This window comes from Galeopterus variegatus, unplaced genomic scaffold (genome assembly GCF_000696425.1).
Source record: "Galeopterus variegatus unplaced genomic scaffold, G_variegatus-3.0.2 Scaffold106, whole genome shotgun sequence".
Taxonomy (NCBI): Eukaryota; Metazoa; Chordata; class Mammalia; order Dermoptera; family Cynocephalidae; genus Galeopterus; species Galeopterus variegatus.
Genome location: NW_007726217.1, coordinates 1175171 through 1189291, shown reverse-complemented (window position 1 = coordinate 1189291; position 14121 = coordinate 1175171). Strand labels below are relative to the sequence as shown.

The 14121-nt window shown below is 45.8% G+C and overlaps 1 protein-coding gene across 1 annotated transcript; it reads left to right on the top strand.

Moving 5' to 3' along the window:
• Positions 1-320: 320 nt before the first annotated feature.
• Positions 321-11133, top strand: TRAPPC3 (trafficking protein particle complex 3). The gene is made up of 5 exons (XM_008585524.1): positions 321-495; positions 8009-8106; positions 8347-8446; positions 9716-9898; positions 10369-11133. Exons 1-5 carry the CDS (start codon positions 454-456, stop codon positions 10486-10488), a joined length of 543 nt encoding a protein of 180 aa, XP_008583746.1. The 5' UTR covers positions 321-453; the 3' UTR covers positions 10489-11133.
• The last annotated feature ends 2988 nt before the right edge of the window (positions 11134-14121 follow it).

Below are 14121 nucleotides of genomic sequence, written 5' to 3'. Positions count from 1 at the left end.
CAAGACCAGCCCCAGCGGCAAAAGGAATCTGCTGAGCATCCCTGAGCCGGGAGTCAGGGGGTGGGGGGAGGTGGAGGGAAAGGAGGGGAAAGTGTGTGATGAGACAGAACCACCGCAAGCCGCGGACGCCACCCAGCGGCCAGAATGCAGCCCAGGGGGAGCCAGACACTACGCGTCATGCACGCGCGGAGCACTCCGGGAGTTGTAGTTCGGATGCGCCAGGAGGCGGGGCTGCCAACGGGGCTGTTGGGTGTTGTAGTTCGACGTCTGTCGGGCGGAAATTACCCTCATCGGCCGGACCACGAGTCCCTTGGTGCCCCGCGACAGGCCGCGCAGGCGCGTTGAATAGGTACCGGTCAGTCCTGAAGGCTGAGGGGCGGCGGTTGTGTGGAGCGGCGTCTGAAGGGGTCGCCAAGCGGACTTGTAGCGAGGCGGGGCGGGGCGGCCGGCACCATGTCCAGGCAAGCGAATCGTGGCACCGAGAGCAAGAAAATGGTAACTTGGAACGCGTGACCTCGGCGGGAGGGACGGAACTGAGGCGAACTGGGGAAGGGGCTCGGCACCAAGCCCGAGGCGCGATTGGGAAAGGGCCCCCCGTGACCTGTAGGAGGGGGGTCGCTTGGAGGGTGACTCTGGGGGCGTCCCGGGCCTGAGGCTGGTTGGAGGACCTCTGGACGAGCTCCGCTTAGGACACCCCTACCCCGAGGCCTGAGTGCAGTTCTGTGCTAGACCAAAAGCAACACGAGTAACGTAAATAACAGTAAGACAAACCATTTATTCCTCTCTTACTACGTGGTAGGCATTGGGCCAAGCACTTTACCTACGTTATCTTATTTAATCTGCAAAGTAATCCTATTAGGTGGATAGTGTTATCGCCATTTTACGACTCAAAGAGGTTACGTAAATTGCCCAGATTTACACCTAGAAGAGTTAGGATTTGAACCCGTGTCTCTCTTAACTGTAAAGCTAATGCTTCAGACTATTAGGCTCTACTGTCTTACACTGGCCATGGCCGTTGTGACATATGCTTAGATACTGGTCTTGACAGAAAGGATCTTTCTATTCAGTGGAATAAGACATGGGCCAGAGTGAGCAGAGTGGTGCCCCCGTAATGGGGGTGCGGAGGAGGCGGCTCCCTTCTTGTCCTAGCATAGTGGGACACTGTTTGGTCCCATAAAGTTGCGCTGGAGGCTGGGGCTGGAGAGTGAGATAGATAACATTTTTCTCTGAACTAAGGGGCCTTCCTGGCAGGTATTCCTTTTCTTTGGCATATTCTTACTTCTTCCAGAATTGCGCATACTATGTCTTTGTTTTCGAATTTAAAAACGTAGTATCTGAAGTTGTATGCTGGGCAGACCAGGGTCCCTGTGTTGATACTCCACTCTAGAGGGGATGACTTTCCTTACACCTTTGCAGTTTACACCAGAAACAGCCAACAAAAATGGGCTGCAGGAAGCCTTGTTAATCCAGAGTGGTACTTAGCCTTTCTTTCTCAGACCCCTTTTTAGAAGCTGATGATAGCTATGGATCTTCTCCTCAGAAATATTAAATACACAAACATACACACAAACATTTACTTACATTTGGAGGGGGTTTGTGGGCCCCCTGAAGATACTCCATGAATTACAGGTTAAGAATTCCTGTTTTGAGGCTGGCAGTGTAGCTCAGTTGGTTAGAACACAGCCTTGTAACACCAAGGGTTCAGATTCCCATTCTGGCCAGACTCCAAAATAAAAGAAAGGAATGAATTCCTGTTTTGTAGGAAATACCAAGAGTTTAAAAGAAAAAGAATATTTTGCTAGGAAACAGTGTCATGTAGGGGAAAATACACGGACATTGGTTGGAATTCTGGCTTACTCAATTGATCCTCAGTGTCCTTATCTATAAAAGGGGGTAATTAATGCCCTATGATTAAATGAGAGTGTAAAATGTGAGGGGCATGGGAAATGTTTGTTTCCTCCTCCTTTTCCTACCATATGAGCAGAGAGGTCTTCCTGCTTGGTTTTCATATCTTGCTCTTGTTTTGTACTTTTTTTTTTTTTTTTTTACCTTAAATCAGTACGGAAATCTTTATACTACTTTAGCGGGAACCTGCAGTCTGCACCTCCACCCCACAGTATTCTTCATTTCAGTAAAGTGAGGTAATTAGGGAGGAGTAGTAGCATACTTCTGCCCTCAAGACTATTGCCATTTCTGTCTCTGCTTGGAACTCCCTTCCCCCAAATAGTCACCTGGCCCAGTCCACACTTCATTCAGTTACTCAGATGTCACCTCCTCAGAAAGGCCTTCCCTGACCATCTGACTATTATCTATTCTCTTACTCTACCCTATTTTTTTCCCATAGCACTGTCTATTTAATTCTAAATATTTCATTATAAATTATATATTTGTTTCTTTTCAGTCTCCCCCACAAGAATGTAAACTCCGTGAGGTCAGGGATTTGTTTCGTTTAGTGCTCCATTCCCAGCATTTAGAATGATGCCTGACACTGGGCAATTAATACATGTTTGTTTTTTTGTTTGGTTTGGTTTGGTTTGGTTTTTGGCAGCTGACTGGTATGGGGATCTGAACCCTTGACCTTAGTGTTATCAATACCACGCTCTAACCAACTGAGCTAACCAGCCAGCCCCTATATTTGTTGAATAAATGAAAGGAAGGTTTGAGTGTATTCTCTCATTTGGTTCATACTGGTGCCTATTCAGGCCTTGTCACGTGATCCTCTCCTCTCTGCATGGGGAGTCTACCCCGCAAGCAGCCCTCTTCCCAATTGCCCAGCCTTCTGCTAATTACTGTGTTCAACTTAAGTCTTCCAAGACCTAGATGGTTAATATGCCCAAGTAACCAAATCTGTACTTTTAGTCTGGGCAAACAAACAGCCTATTTGTCCACCAAACTTTTCCTGAGCACCGACCATATGCAAAGCTCTGTGCTAGATGCTGTGGGAGATGCAAAAGTGAAGTCCTAGTTCCTAACCTTAAGAAGCACATACTGTGAGGGAAACAGAAGTGTACACAATACAGGAGTATAGTACTGCCTAGGACTGAGTCCTGGTTTCACTGCTTACTTGCTTTGTGACCTTGGGCAAGTTTTTTCATTGTTCTGAGCATCAGCTTCACCGTCTTTTTTACAAAAAATAAAGGAAATAATAATAGTCCCTATATTATAGGGTTGATCTGAGGATTAATTGCGAGAATGCATGTAAAGCTAGCAGTGTAACAGTGAAGCTAGAACACAGTTGACACTCAGTGTCATCTATCATCCTTATTGGTAAAGTTATTAGCCTTCATGTGTCTATGTAGTGGTTAGCTCTTGAATCCCATGGACAATGAGGCCTCCCTTTCTTTTGTGTCATGTTACTAGTAACCCAACCACAGTGTGTCTATTCTCCAGAGCCCAAGTGAGTTACTACTTAAGTAGCACGACTTAGAGTCTCCATGACAGGAGGCTGGAGGGTACGACAGAGGGCTGGACCCAGTCTTGTTACTGACACTCTTTCCCTAGCTGCTGGAGGGGATTCATATTGAATTATCTGTTTTGACAAAAACAGTATGATTCTTTGAGCATTAGCTCTAAGGATCAGCTCCCTCAAGGAGATTTGATGTTTTGTTTGGGGCATCAACTGAAAGGCTTTCTGAAAACCATCAAGTGGTGGCTCACCTGAGAATAGGGCATGGCTTAACTTACCCTGCTCATGTTGTGACTGACTTGGAGATCATGTTGGCATAGCTGCCATAATTCCTATGGTTTTCAGTCTGCAGTGCATGTTCTAGTCCATTATCTCATTAGGTCCTCCCAACAACCCTATGATTGGTATGACAGATTACCGTTCTTGTACGAAGACATTAAGGTTTAGCAAAGCGAAGTGATTTACCTGAGGTCTCAGCTATTATGTGGCAAGTCCAGACTCAGAATCAGGTCTTCCGACTACAAACCCAGTTTTCTTTCTATATGCCTTATTAATTGCTAGAAATATCTTTATATTGATTCAAAATTTCCCTCCTTATTTCTTGCCTCCTTGAACCTAGTTCAGAGTGCTCTCTGGCACCACACCACATAAAACCAGATTAAGAATAAAAATATCAGGGGGCTGGCCAGTGGCTCACTTGAGAGAGCGGGGTGTTGATAACACCAAAGTCAGTGGTTCGGATGCCCATACCATCCATCTGCTCCCAAAAAACAAAACAGTAGAACATTAAAAATAAAAATATTTCTGGGCCGGCCCGTGGCTCACTCGGTAGAGTGCGGTGCTAATAACACCAAGGCCCCGGGTTCGGATCCCACATAGGGATGGCCGGTTCGCTCACTGGGTGAGCGTGGTGCTGACAACACCAAGTCAAGGGTTAAGATCCCCTTACCGGTCATCTTTTAAAAAAAAAAAAATAATAAAAAAAAATAATAAAAATATTTCTTGAGTGTGTGCTATGCCATAGGTGCTCTACAACATTATCTCATTAGAATTGCGTAGTAATCCTGATGGGCAGATACTACTGTCACCATTTTATAAATTGGAAAAACTGATGTTCGGGGAGATTAAGCAAGGCTTAGAATAACAAAGTTTTTTACAGGACAGTGCTCAACGATAAGAAGTATGCTGGTTTCTGTGAAGACATTCAGAAAGTTTCATAAATGTTAATGACTATTACTGTTATTATGAAATATAATTAAAGCAGTCTGAAAATAGAAGTGTTGCAGAAGAAATTCATGTTTCTTTTGGCGGGGAAATGTGGTGCTTGGGTTCAGTGAAGAAATTCGACTGGCTGAACTACCTGATCTTTATAGGCACATGGGAACTTTCATTATAAGGGTCACAAGGGCTGAAAACCCAGGTCTTCAGACTCTGTAACCTCTTATTACTTTTCTGACTTCCTCTTCTGTTGTCTCTCTTGCTCACTCCTCTCTAATGATGCTTGTCTCGCAACTGTTTCTCAGACATGCCAGGCATACTCCCACCTCAGGACCTGTACACTTACTGCCTAGAATTTTTTCACCCAGATAGCTTCCTGGCTTACCCTTACCTCCTTCAGGTCTTTGCAGAAATATCACCTTAGTGAGACCTTCCCTGACTACCCTATTTAAAATTACACCCCCTCTCCCTCCAGCATACACACATACATGAACATAAATACTCCCTAATCTCCTTTTGTGCTTTGTTTCTCTCCATAACACATATCACCATCTGGCAAACCATGTATTTTATTTATTTCTCTGTATTGTCTATCTCCCTCCTATTAGGTAGTCCTTGGTACATAGTAAATGTTGAATAATGTTTTTCTACACCATGGCCCCATGCCTATCTTTAAAGTATGAAGACCTTTAAGTTATATATTTATGTCACTAACTGTTCTAAGTAGGCTTGGTTCATAACCGAAGATGGAGACAGACTTGCAACTTAAGAGAGGTTATGGAGAGCCTGGGTCAGGGATCCTATTCCCAGATCTCAGGCATATTGATTCTGTGACCACGGACAGATCTGTCCAGGACCTTGCTTTTTCTTATCGATAAACTAGGGGCAGCTACATGTATAGGTGCTTGATAACATCATGATTTGCATGTTATTTGGCATCATGGTGGGCAGAGACTCTTGGAATCTCCATCCAAGGGCTCATTAATAATGGAAGGAAAGCTGTCCTGATTTAATGCAGTAGTGCCAACTCTCTGGTAACTGCTGGACTGCCTCCATCCATTCATGCCCTGGCTATTCTAGTGCCAAGCCCTTGACTTTACTAAAAAATCATTCCCTTCTTTAATAGCTTCCCCTTAATTGCCATATTTGGTAAATGGTCTCTTGGAGACACCCTGATCTGACTGTTTTAGTTAAGTTAAAAAAGCCTCTTGGGCCGGCCCGGTGGCGCACTGCTACAGTGCGCCGCTTGGGAAGCGCAGTGGCGCTCCCGCCGAGGGTTCGGATCCCACGTACAGACTGGTTCCCGCTCACTGGCTGAGTGAGGTGTGGGAGCAACACCGAGGGTTTCGATCCCGTTGCCAGTCCCGGTCCGGTATGGGCGCGACACTGAGGGTTGCGATCCGTTGCCGGACACGAAAAAAGACAAAAAGGAAAAAAAAAAAAAAAAAGCCTCCTTATCCCCAAACTGATTTTCTTTGACTCTAGTGCAGCTAAGTTTTTTTTTTCTTCCTTCCTTCCTTTCTTTTTTTTGTTGGGGGGAGCTTGTTAATATTGCAGTTGTGGGGAACAGTGGATAGAGTGAAAATTGGCTTGGAAACCTTTGGTTTTAGTCCCCTAAAATTTATTTTGTCACTAATTAGCTGTTTGTCCTTGGGCAAATTATTTAACCACTCTGGGTCTCAGTTTCTTCATCTCCAAAGTGCGATTAATCCCTCCCCTTTCTGTTTTACAGTTATTGTGGGATGGAAAATAAGATGATGAAAAGTAGAATGCAATATGTAAGCAAAAGGCAATCAAAGTATTGTTCTTGCAAGGACCCTACCACTGGGCTATGGGTTGAAGTGAGGAACATTGGGTTCTGAGAGCAGGGCCTTAACATTTCTTAAATTTTCTTCCCCAGGAAACTTGAAGACAGAAAGGTATTTTGCTCCAAGTCTGACAAGCCTCCAATCAGAAGGGAGTGGTTGGGTGGCAGTCTTGATTTTTCAGCCTTATTTCTGAGTGAATCCATTGGTCCAAATATGCTGTTAACATGTTTCTCACTTTGACTTTGATGATGCCTTTCCTTCCTGATGGCTGCTTTCATTGCATAGTCTTGGTATTTGCCATTCCTTTCCCCTTCCACGTCTTTCTGTTTCTTGGTAGGTAAGTGATAGGATTCTTTTTTTTTTTTTTTTTTTTTTAAAGATAACCAGTAAGGGGATCCAAACCCGTGGCTTTGGTGTTATTAGCACCACACTCTCCCAAGTGAGCCATGGGCCGGCCCAAGTGATAGGATTCTTTATCTAAGAAAGAGTTTCTATGATTTTAACTGCAGTTATAATAGAAACCAGTTCAGGTCAGTATTTGTGTTCCAGGTACATAAAAAATTATATTTCTTTCAGAGTTACCCCATTTCCTCCTAACATTTTAGCTGTGTGTCAAGAGGAATTTTTTTTTTCTCATGCTGTTGACTTTGGAGAGGGGTTGTCATCAGTTCAATGGACTTTGTCTAGGACTTCCTTTCTTTCCCATGGACTGGGCCCTTGGGTCTTCTGCTACTCCTGGGTAGAGCCCTGGGAGTACAGTTTAACTCTAGGCCAGGGCATCCTTTTTTTTCCCCCGATGGCTGGCTGGTATGAGGATCAGAACACTCAACTTTGGGGCCGGCCCGGTGGCGCACTGCTACAGTGCGCCGCTTGGGAGCGCGGCAGCGCTCCCGCTGAGGGTTCGGATCCCACATACAGACCGGTTCCCGCTCACTGGCTGAGCGAGGTGCGGGCGCAACACCAAGGGTTGTGATCCCGTTGCCGGTCCGGTCCAGTCCGGGCGCGACACTGAGGGTTGCGATCCGTTGCCGGACATGAAAAAAGACAAAAAAGGAAAAAAAAAAAAAAAAAGAACACTCAACCTTGGTGTTATAACACTGTGCTCTAACCAATAGCTAACTAGCCAGCCCTCGGCCAGGGCATTCTAAGGCATGGGGACCCATTGGTCATACCTCCTAACACACAGAGACTAGTTTATAAATGTCTACTTCGGATGTGTCTTTCACAGACTCTGGGGAATGACTACTGTTCCCACACCAGATTCTGGTGACCTGAGCTTAGGCTTGGCAGCTATAGTGGAGACTTGGACTGGCAGAAGCCCACCTTGGTGTGTTGGGAGAGTGATTGCTCAGTGCATGAGGTGTCTTTTACAGCCTGTTTTGCAGTGGGTCTGGCTGCAGACCTGCCATGTTCACCTTGGGAGTCCAGATTCTCTGGCCACTCCACTGGGGATGATGTTCTTTCCCTTCAGACACAGGAGACCTTCCTCTGAATCCCGACAGTTGCTGATCCAGTCCCTCACCACACTTTCTCTTTTGTGCTGCTTGGTCCTGACTGTCTTTTGGATCTCTTATAGAGCTCTGAGCTCTTCACCCTGACTTATGGGGCTCTGGTCACCCAGCTATGCAAGGACTATGAAAATGATGAAGATGTGAACAAACAGCTGGACAAAATGTGAGTGAGCTTCTTTGCAAGAGAGACAGGAATGGGGATCCCCAGTGCACCAAGTCTACATTGTCCTTTAGAGCCCAGAACATGGTCCTTTCTCTCATAGCCAACATTTTGGGTACAGTTGAGCTCATTTATTGGGATATTTTGAGATTATCTCCATTTTTCCTTTATCTCAAGCAGCCTTATTTTTAGACAGAAGATATTTAGACCTTATAATAGTCTGTTACCTAATTTCCTTCCCAGGGGCTATAACATTGGAGTTCGACTGATTGAAGATTTCTTGGCACGGTCAAATGTTGGGAGGTGCCACGACTTTCGGGAAACTGCGGATGTCATCGCCAAGGTCATTATCCTGGACCACCTGGCCATGCTGAAGGAGTGCCATTGGGAGATGCTACTTACCAGTCTCTCTATCTCCCTTAGAGAGGCCCTTAGCCTCCCAAAAGACTGGTTAGGCAGCTCTTTGGGCCAAAGAAGGCTTCCTGGTGGTTTGGGAATAGCACAGATTATGAAAAAGGGAAGAGTGGTTGGGATCATCCCTGTGGATTAAAGCCTCAATGAAATCAAAGCCAGATCTCCACTGTGAAGGTGTAGCAGAGTAGCATGGGGTTAAGAATGCAAATTTTCGGGCCGGCAGGTGGCTCACTCGGGAGAATGCAGTTCTGATAACACCAAGGCCACGGGTTCGGATCCTATATAAGGATGGCCGTTTAGCTCACATGGGAGAGCGTGGTGGTGCTGACAACACCAAGTCAAGGGTTAAGATCCCCTTACCGGTCATCTTCCAAAAAAAAAAAAAAAAAAAAGAATGCAAATTTTGGACTCAGACAAACCTGGCTTCAAATTCTGGCTCCAATACTTACTAGTTCTGGGTTCTTAGGTAAGTTGCTTTTAACCTCTTTAATTACCAGTTACCTCATCTTTAGAAATGAAGAAAATGAGAGCTACCTCACAGGGTTGTTGTAAGGAGTAAATGAATAATGCACATGATTCAGGTCTAATGAGTGCACTTAGTATAGTGTTGTACATACAGTAAATGGTATAAATATTAGTGCTATATATTAATAAGTGATATAACACCTATAGCTTTTTGTTATCAGTTATCTAAAGGTTGGTTCTTTTGGTTGTAAGCATGCTGGCCATACCCAAATTCTAAAAAGGGTTCATAGTGGGCAGAGCTTTGTGAGGCTTTGGAATTAGGAGAGTGGATAGGGAAGGATGTCATCAGAGTAGATCTGCCCCAGTTACCTATATTCAGTTTCAAGAAGGTGGGTTCAAGTAGCACAGACAGGACAGGAAAGAGGGCCAGGGCCTCTCTGCGCTCATATGCTGGTTCAGGGAAGCCACCCGTCAGAAGATCAGTGCTTCCTTCCACTGAGAAGTGTAGATAGATGATAGTTGTTGCGTAATTGTATGATGCCTTAAAGGAGAGGGGTGCAGAATCATGCACGGATGCGTCTCCATTTTTGCCCAGAATACCAAATCCTTGTTGTCTTACAGAGGCCTCAGTTTTGTTCCTGAGCCACTTATTTCCCATTTGCCAGTCCTGTCACCTTCCCCATTGTACAGTTCCTACTGCTCTTCCCCATAGTGCTGTTGTGTTTCTTGACAGGTGGCGTTCAAGATGTACTTGGGCATCACTCCAAGTATTACTAATTGGAGCCCAGCTGGTGACGAATTCTCCCTCATTTTAGAAAATAACCCCTTGGTGGACTTTGTGGAACTGCCTGATAACCACTCATCCCTTATTTATTCCAATCTCTTGTGTGGGGTGTTGCGAGGAGCTTTGGAGATGGTAAGTGGAACTCTTTACCTTCTGGGACACCTGAAATGTAGTAGGGGCTTGATAAATGTTTGAATGAATGAGAGAAAAGAAAGGCCTTTGGCTCACCGCAGTGCTTTACTACCTGCCTGAGATGGAGATGCTGCTGAGATAGGATCCCAAGTTGGATGTCTCTACATGATAATGATGCTCCCTACTAGGCCAGGAGGTGGTGCTGTTAGTCCCCGCAGCCCAGGAACATTCATTTCCAGATTGTCTTATTTGGTAACTATCTCAATCTTGGGCTTTCTTTGCTAAGTTGCTCCTTAATTTTTTGGGCCCACTGTCTTCTGCAACAGAACATTGGAGCTGGCAATAGTCCTGTGGGAAACCAGCCCCCTTTCTTTGGCTGCTGTGGGTGTGTCAGTTATAGCCCCATCTCTAGTGGTTCCCCAGAGGCTGTGGTTTGGCAGCTGCCCCTTCATTTTCCCACTGTCCCCCAGGTCCAGATGGCTGTGGAGGCCAAGTTTGTCCAGGACACCTTGAAAGGAGACGGTGTGACAGAAATCCGGATGAGGTTCATCAGGCGGATTGAGGACAATCTCCCAGCTGGAGAGGAATGATCATGCCCAGGACTTGAGGGCAGCCAGCAGGAGCACTTGTTGGAATCAGAAAGCCTCAGTGCTCTATCTGCTCTCTAAAACTCAGTGACTCTTTAACACAGATATTATATATTCTTCTAACCTTGTTTCCATTCTCCTTGCTAATAAAGAGCAGACTGTGATATAGTCCATTTACCCCACAAGTGTGCACATTCAGGAGGCAAATTGTTTGCTCTCTTTCCCTTAAAAGGGGGCTGGATACGATTGTCCTTGGTTGGACTAGAAGGAGCTCAGACCATTTTACATTCCTGTGTGATTTTTCCAAAGCAAAACCCACTTTGACCCCATTAAGAGGCAATCCTGGCACATCTATCTCTGGGCCTTTAGAAAGCCATTGGTAAATGCCTGTAGGGAATTCGGGGTTGTGGGGTAGAGGGAAGAAGGGCTGGGAGGGGGTGGGTAGGAATGCTAGCTGTAGTATGACACACTATAGTGCTTGCTGGGAAAGGGGAGCCAGTCATTCTGGAAATACTGACTTCTGGGAAGCCACCCAGGTCTCTCATTCCTCCCTACTATTTGGAGGCGACATCTCCTCGTTTTACAGAGGGTCCATCCTTTTTTCTTACAAATTGTTCAATAAAGACACATTCTTGAGTGAAATCCCAATCATGTCCTGTTTTCTTTCTGCTCATCCCCAGCAATTTTGTTAGTATGGGTGAAGGGACCAGGTAAATTCCTGGGCCCTGTCTTGCTTCGACCTGGACTAGCAATGGCTTCTCCCCACAGACCAGAGAGTCTGGGAAACTTGGGAGCAAGTAGTTGCAAATGACACCCCTTCAGAATCATTTTTGGCTCTAGTGTCTGTAGCAAAATTTAGAAGCAGATCATTATTTCAGATTTGCCTAAAATTGACTATCCTGGGCTCTTGGCCACTAAGTTGGGAGGTGTGGCTAGAAAGACCACATAAATCCTGGTGTTGGGGTACCATTTTATTGAGTATTTACCACGTGTCATCCACTACTGAACACTTTGTTACCTAATTCACAATAATTCCATTTTTAGAGCAAGGCCCTAAAAAGTTGCGCAAGGTCATACAGCTAGTAAGTGGAGAAGCTAGGGTTCAAAGCTGGGCCAAACTCAAGTCCATGTTCTTAATGATGATGCTTTTTTGATGCCTCGTTCCACTTTGGGGGAGGAGGGGAGCAGGCCTGCAGCTCCCCTCCCAGCCTTATTGAGCTTGGGATAGCTTTGAAAGGGAGGAAGCAGAGGTTGTTTCAGGCCATACCTGGTAGCACTGTTCTTGGGATCAGCCTGGGGCCTTGATTCTAGACACAGGTATTGGAGCAATACTGGGCCCCAGGCCTTCCCCAAGGTTAGTGAGCAGGCCTGAGATGAGGGTAGCCAGGTATAGATGCATTGTGCTTGATGTGTGTCTTGGTTGTGTAATGGGGGGACCAGGGTTCTGAGACTCCAGTAAGGGGGCACTTTGCACAGGGTTTGCTGCCTCTATCTAGGTTAGGCTACTGAGGAGGAGGGATGGTCATTTTTGTACCCTTGAGTATAGGGAGGCTCACCCTCCCTCTGGGATCCCATCCTTCTCTGAGCCTCTTGACTTTCCCCTCCAGGGACAGTTTTGGGCCCCACAGCAGGCACCTTATTTTGATCAACTGTATCCTTAGCATCCAGTGTAGACCCAGTCACGCCAGAGTCTCAGTGAATGAATGAAAGATTGAGGGATATAATTTGAAATTGGGTAGTGTTATGCTTCTGACTTTATTTATTTATTTATTTTCTCAGGATTGCTTTGGCTATTCGGGTCTTTTTTTGTTCCATATGAATGTTTGGATTGTTTTTTCTTTTTCTGTGAAGAATGTCATTGGTATTTTGCTGGGGATTGCATTGAATCTGTAGATTGCTTTGGGTAGAATGGACATTTTCATGATGTTAATTCTTCTCATCCAAGAGCATGTCTTTCCACCTTTTTATGTCCTCTTTAATTTCTTTCAGTAGTGTTGTGGGGAAAGGGGAACTCTTCTACACTGTTGGAGGGACTGTAAATTAGCACAGCCATTATGGAAAACAGTATGGAAGTTTCTCAAACAACTAGAGATAGAACTACCATATGATCCAGCAGTCCCACTACTGGGTATATATATCCAAAGGAATGGAAATCATCATGTTGAAGGGATACCTGCACTCCCATGTTTATTGCAGATCTATTTACAATAGCCAAAATATGGAACCTGCATAAGTGTCCATCAACAGATGACTAGATAAAGAAAATGTGGTATATCTACACAATGGAATACTACTCAGCCATAAAAAGCAATGAAATTCTACCATTTGCAGCAACATGGATGAGTCTGGAGAAAATTAGGTGAAATAAGCCAGACAAAGAAACAGAAATACCACATGTTCTCACTCATAACTGGCTGCTAGGAAGGAAGGAAGGGAGGGAAGGAGGGAAGAAGGAATGAAGGAAAGAAAGAAAGAAAAGACCACAACAATAAACTTTCAGAAGGAGAGAACAAACGTAAGGATACTAGAGATGGCGGGGAGGGAGGAAGGGAGTTTGAGAAGTGATAGGTTGGGCAAAGGACATAAATATCACGATTTGTAAGAGTGTATGTGCTAATTATAAATTAAAAAATTTTTTTTAAAAGATTGAGGGAATTGGGCCGGCCCGGTGGTGCACTGCTACAGTGCGCCGCTTGGGAAGCGCGGTGGCGCTCCCGCCGAGGGTTCGGATCCCACATACAGACCGGCCGCTCACTGGCTGAGCGAGGAGCGGGGGCAACACCGAGGGTTGCGATCCCGTTGCCGGTCCCGGTCCGGTACGGGCGCAACACTGAGGGTTGCGATCCATTGCCGGACACGAAAAAAGACAAAAAAAAAAAAAAAAAAAGATTGAGAGAATGAATGTCAGGGCCCATATGTGGAAAGCTTTGTGCAGTGTCTGGACCCCGCCAAAGAAAGCTGTACCGCCCTTTCCCTTCTCCCAGGGGCCCTTGCCTTTCCTCTCCCCACCACTCCGCAGCCTACCTTCTAGCAGCCGTTTATATGGCATGAGGTTTTGGATACTTTCTTTCCCAGAGTTAAACTTGGGCAACATTACAGGGTTAGCGAGCTGTGGAAACAAAGCCTCCTTAGTGACTTTTTCCCATTTACAGCCCCACAATTGTGTGATGTACACCCAGGGGCTGAGCGAAAGGAAAAGGCTGGGGACTACAGAGCTACCTGGAATATCACCTCATCATCTTCCCCAAATGAGCCAAACGTACAAGCCCCAGCAACCTAACTTCCTGGCCCCACACCCCATCCCCACACCTGTAGTTGATTGGTTGTAGATTACATATATCCCTTTGCCTTACTGGACTGTGAGGCTGAGGTAGTTCATTCTCCCTGATGCACCAGCACACTCCCTCCCAGCAAGACGGGACAGGGTTTCTTGGCTATATGGGAGAGGCTGACCATTGAGGAGTGTTTCCAGGGAGCCTAATGAATGGCAGAGTTCTGGGGCTGGAGGAGCCAGTGCTTGCGGTCTTTGGGCTTGGGGCTGGCTGGGTAGGGCTCTAAGGAAAGGCCTCTCTCTGCAGCCTTTGGCCACCAGGGGTCTCTAGATCACCACCATACTGTCCCAGAGAGTGCCCATTG

Excerpts from the sequence above, each read along its gene's own strand:
- TRAPPC3 (XM_008585524.1), top strand. The coding sequence starts at position 454 with ATGTCCAGGCAAGCGAATCGTGGCACCGAGAGCAAGAAAATG. Across the intron at positions 8,107-8,346 it reads AACAAACAGCTGGACAAAAT|GGGCTATAACATTGGAGTTC; the intron begins GTGAGTGAGCTT and ends TTTCCTTCCCAG. Across the intron at positions 8,447-9,715 it reads CTGCGGATGTCATCGCCAAG|GTGGCGTTCAAGATGTACTT; the intron begins GTCATTATCCTG and ends GTTTCTTGACAG.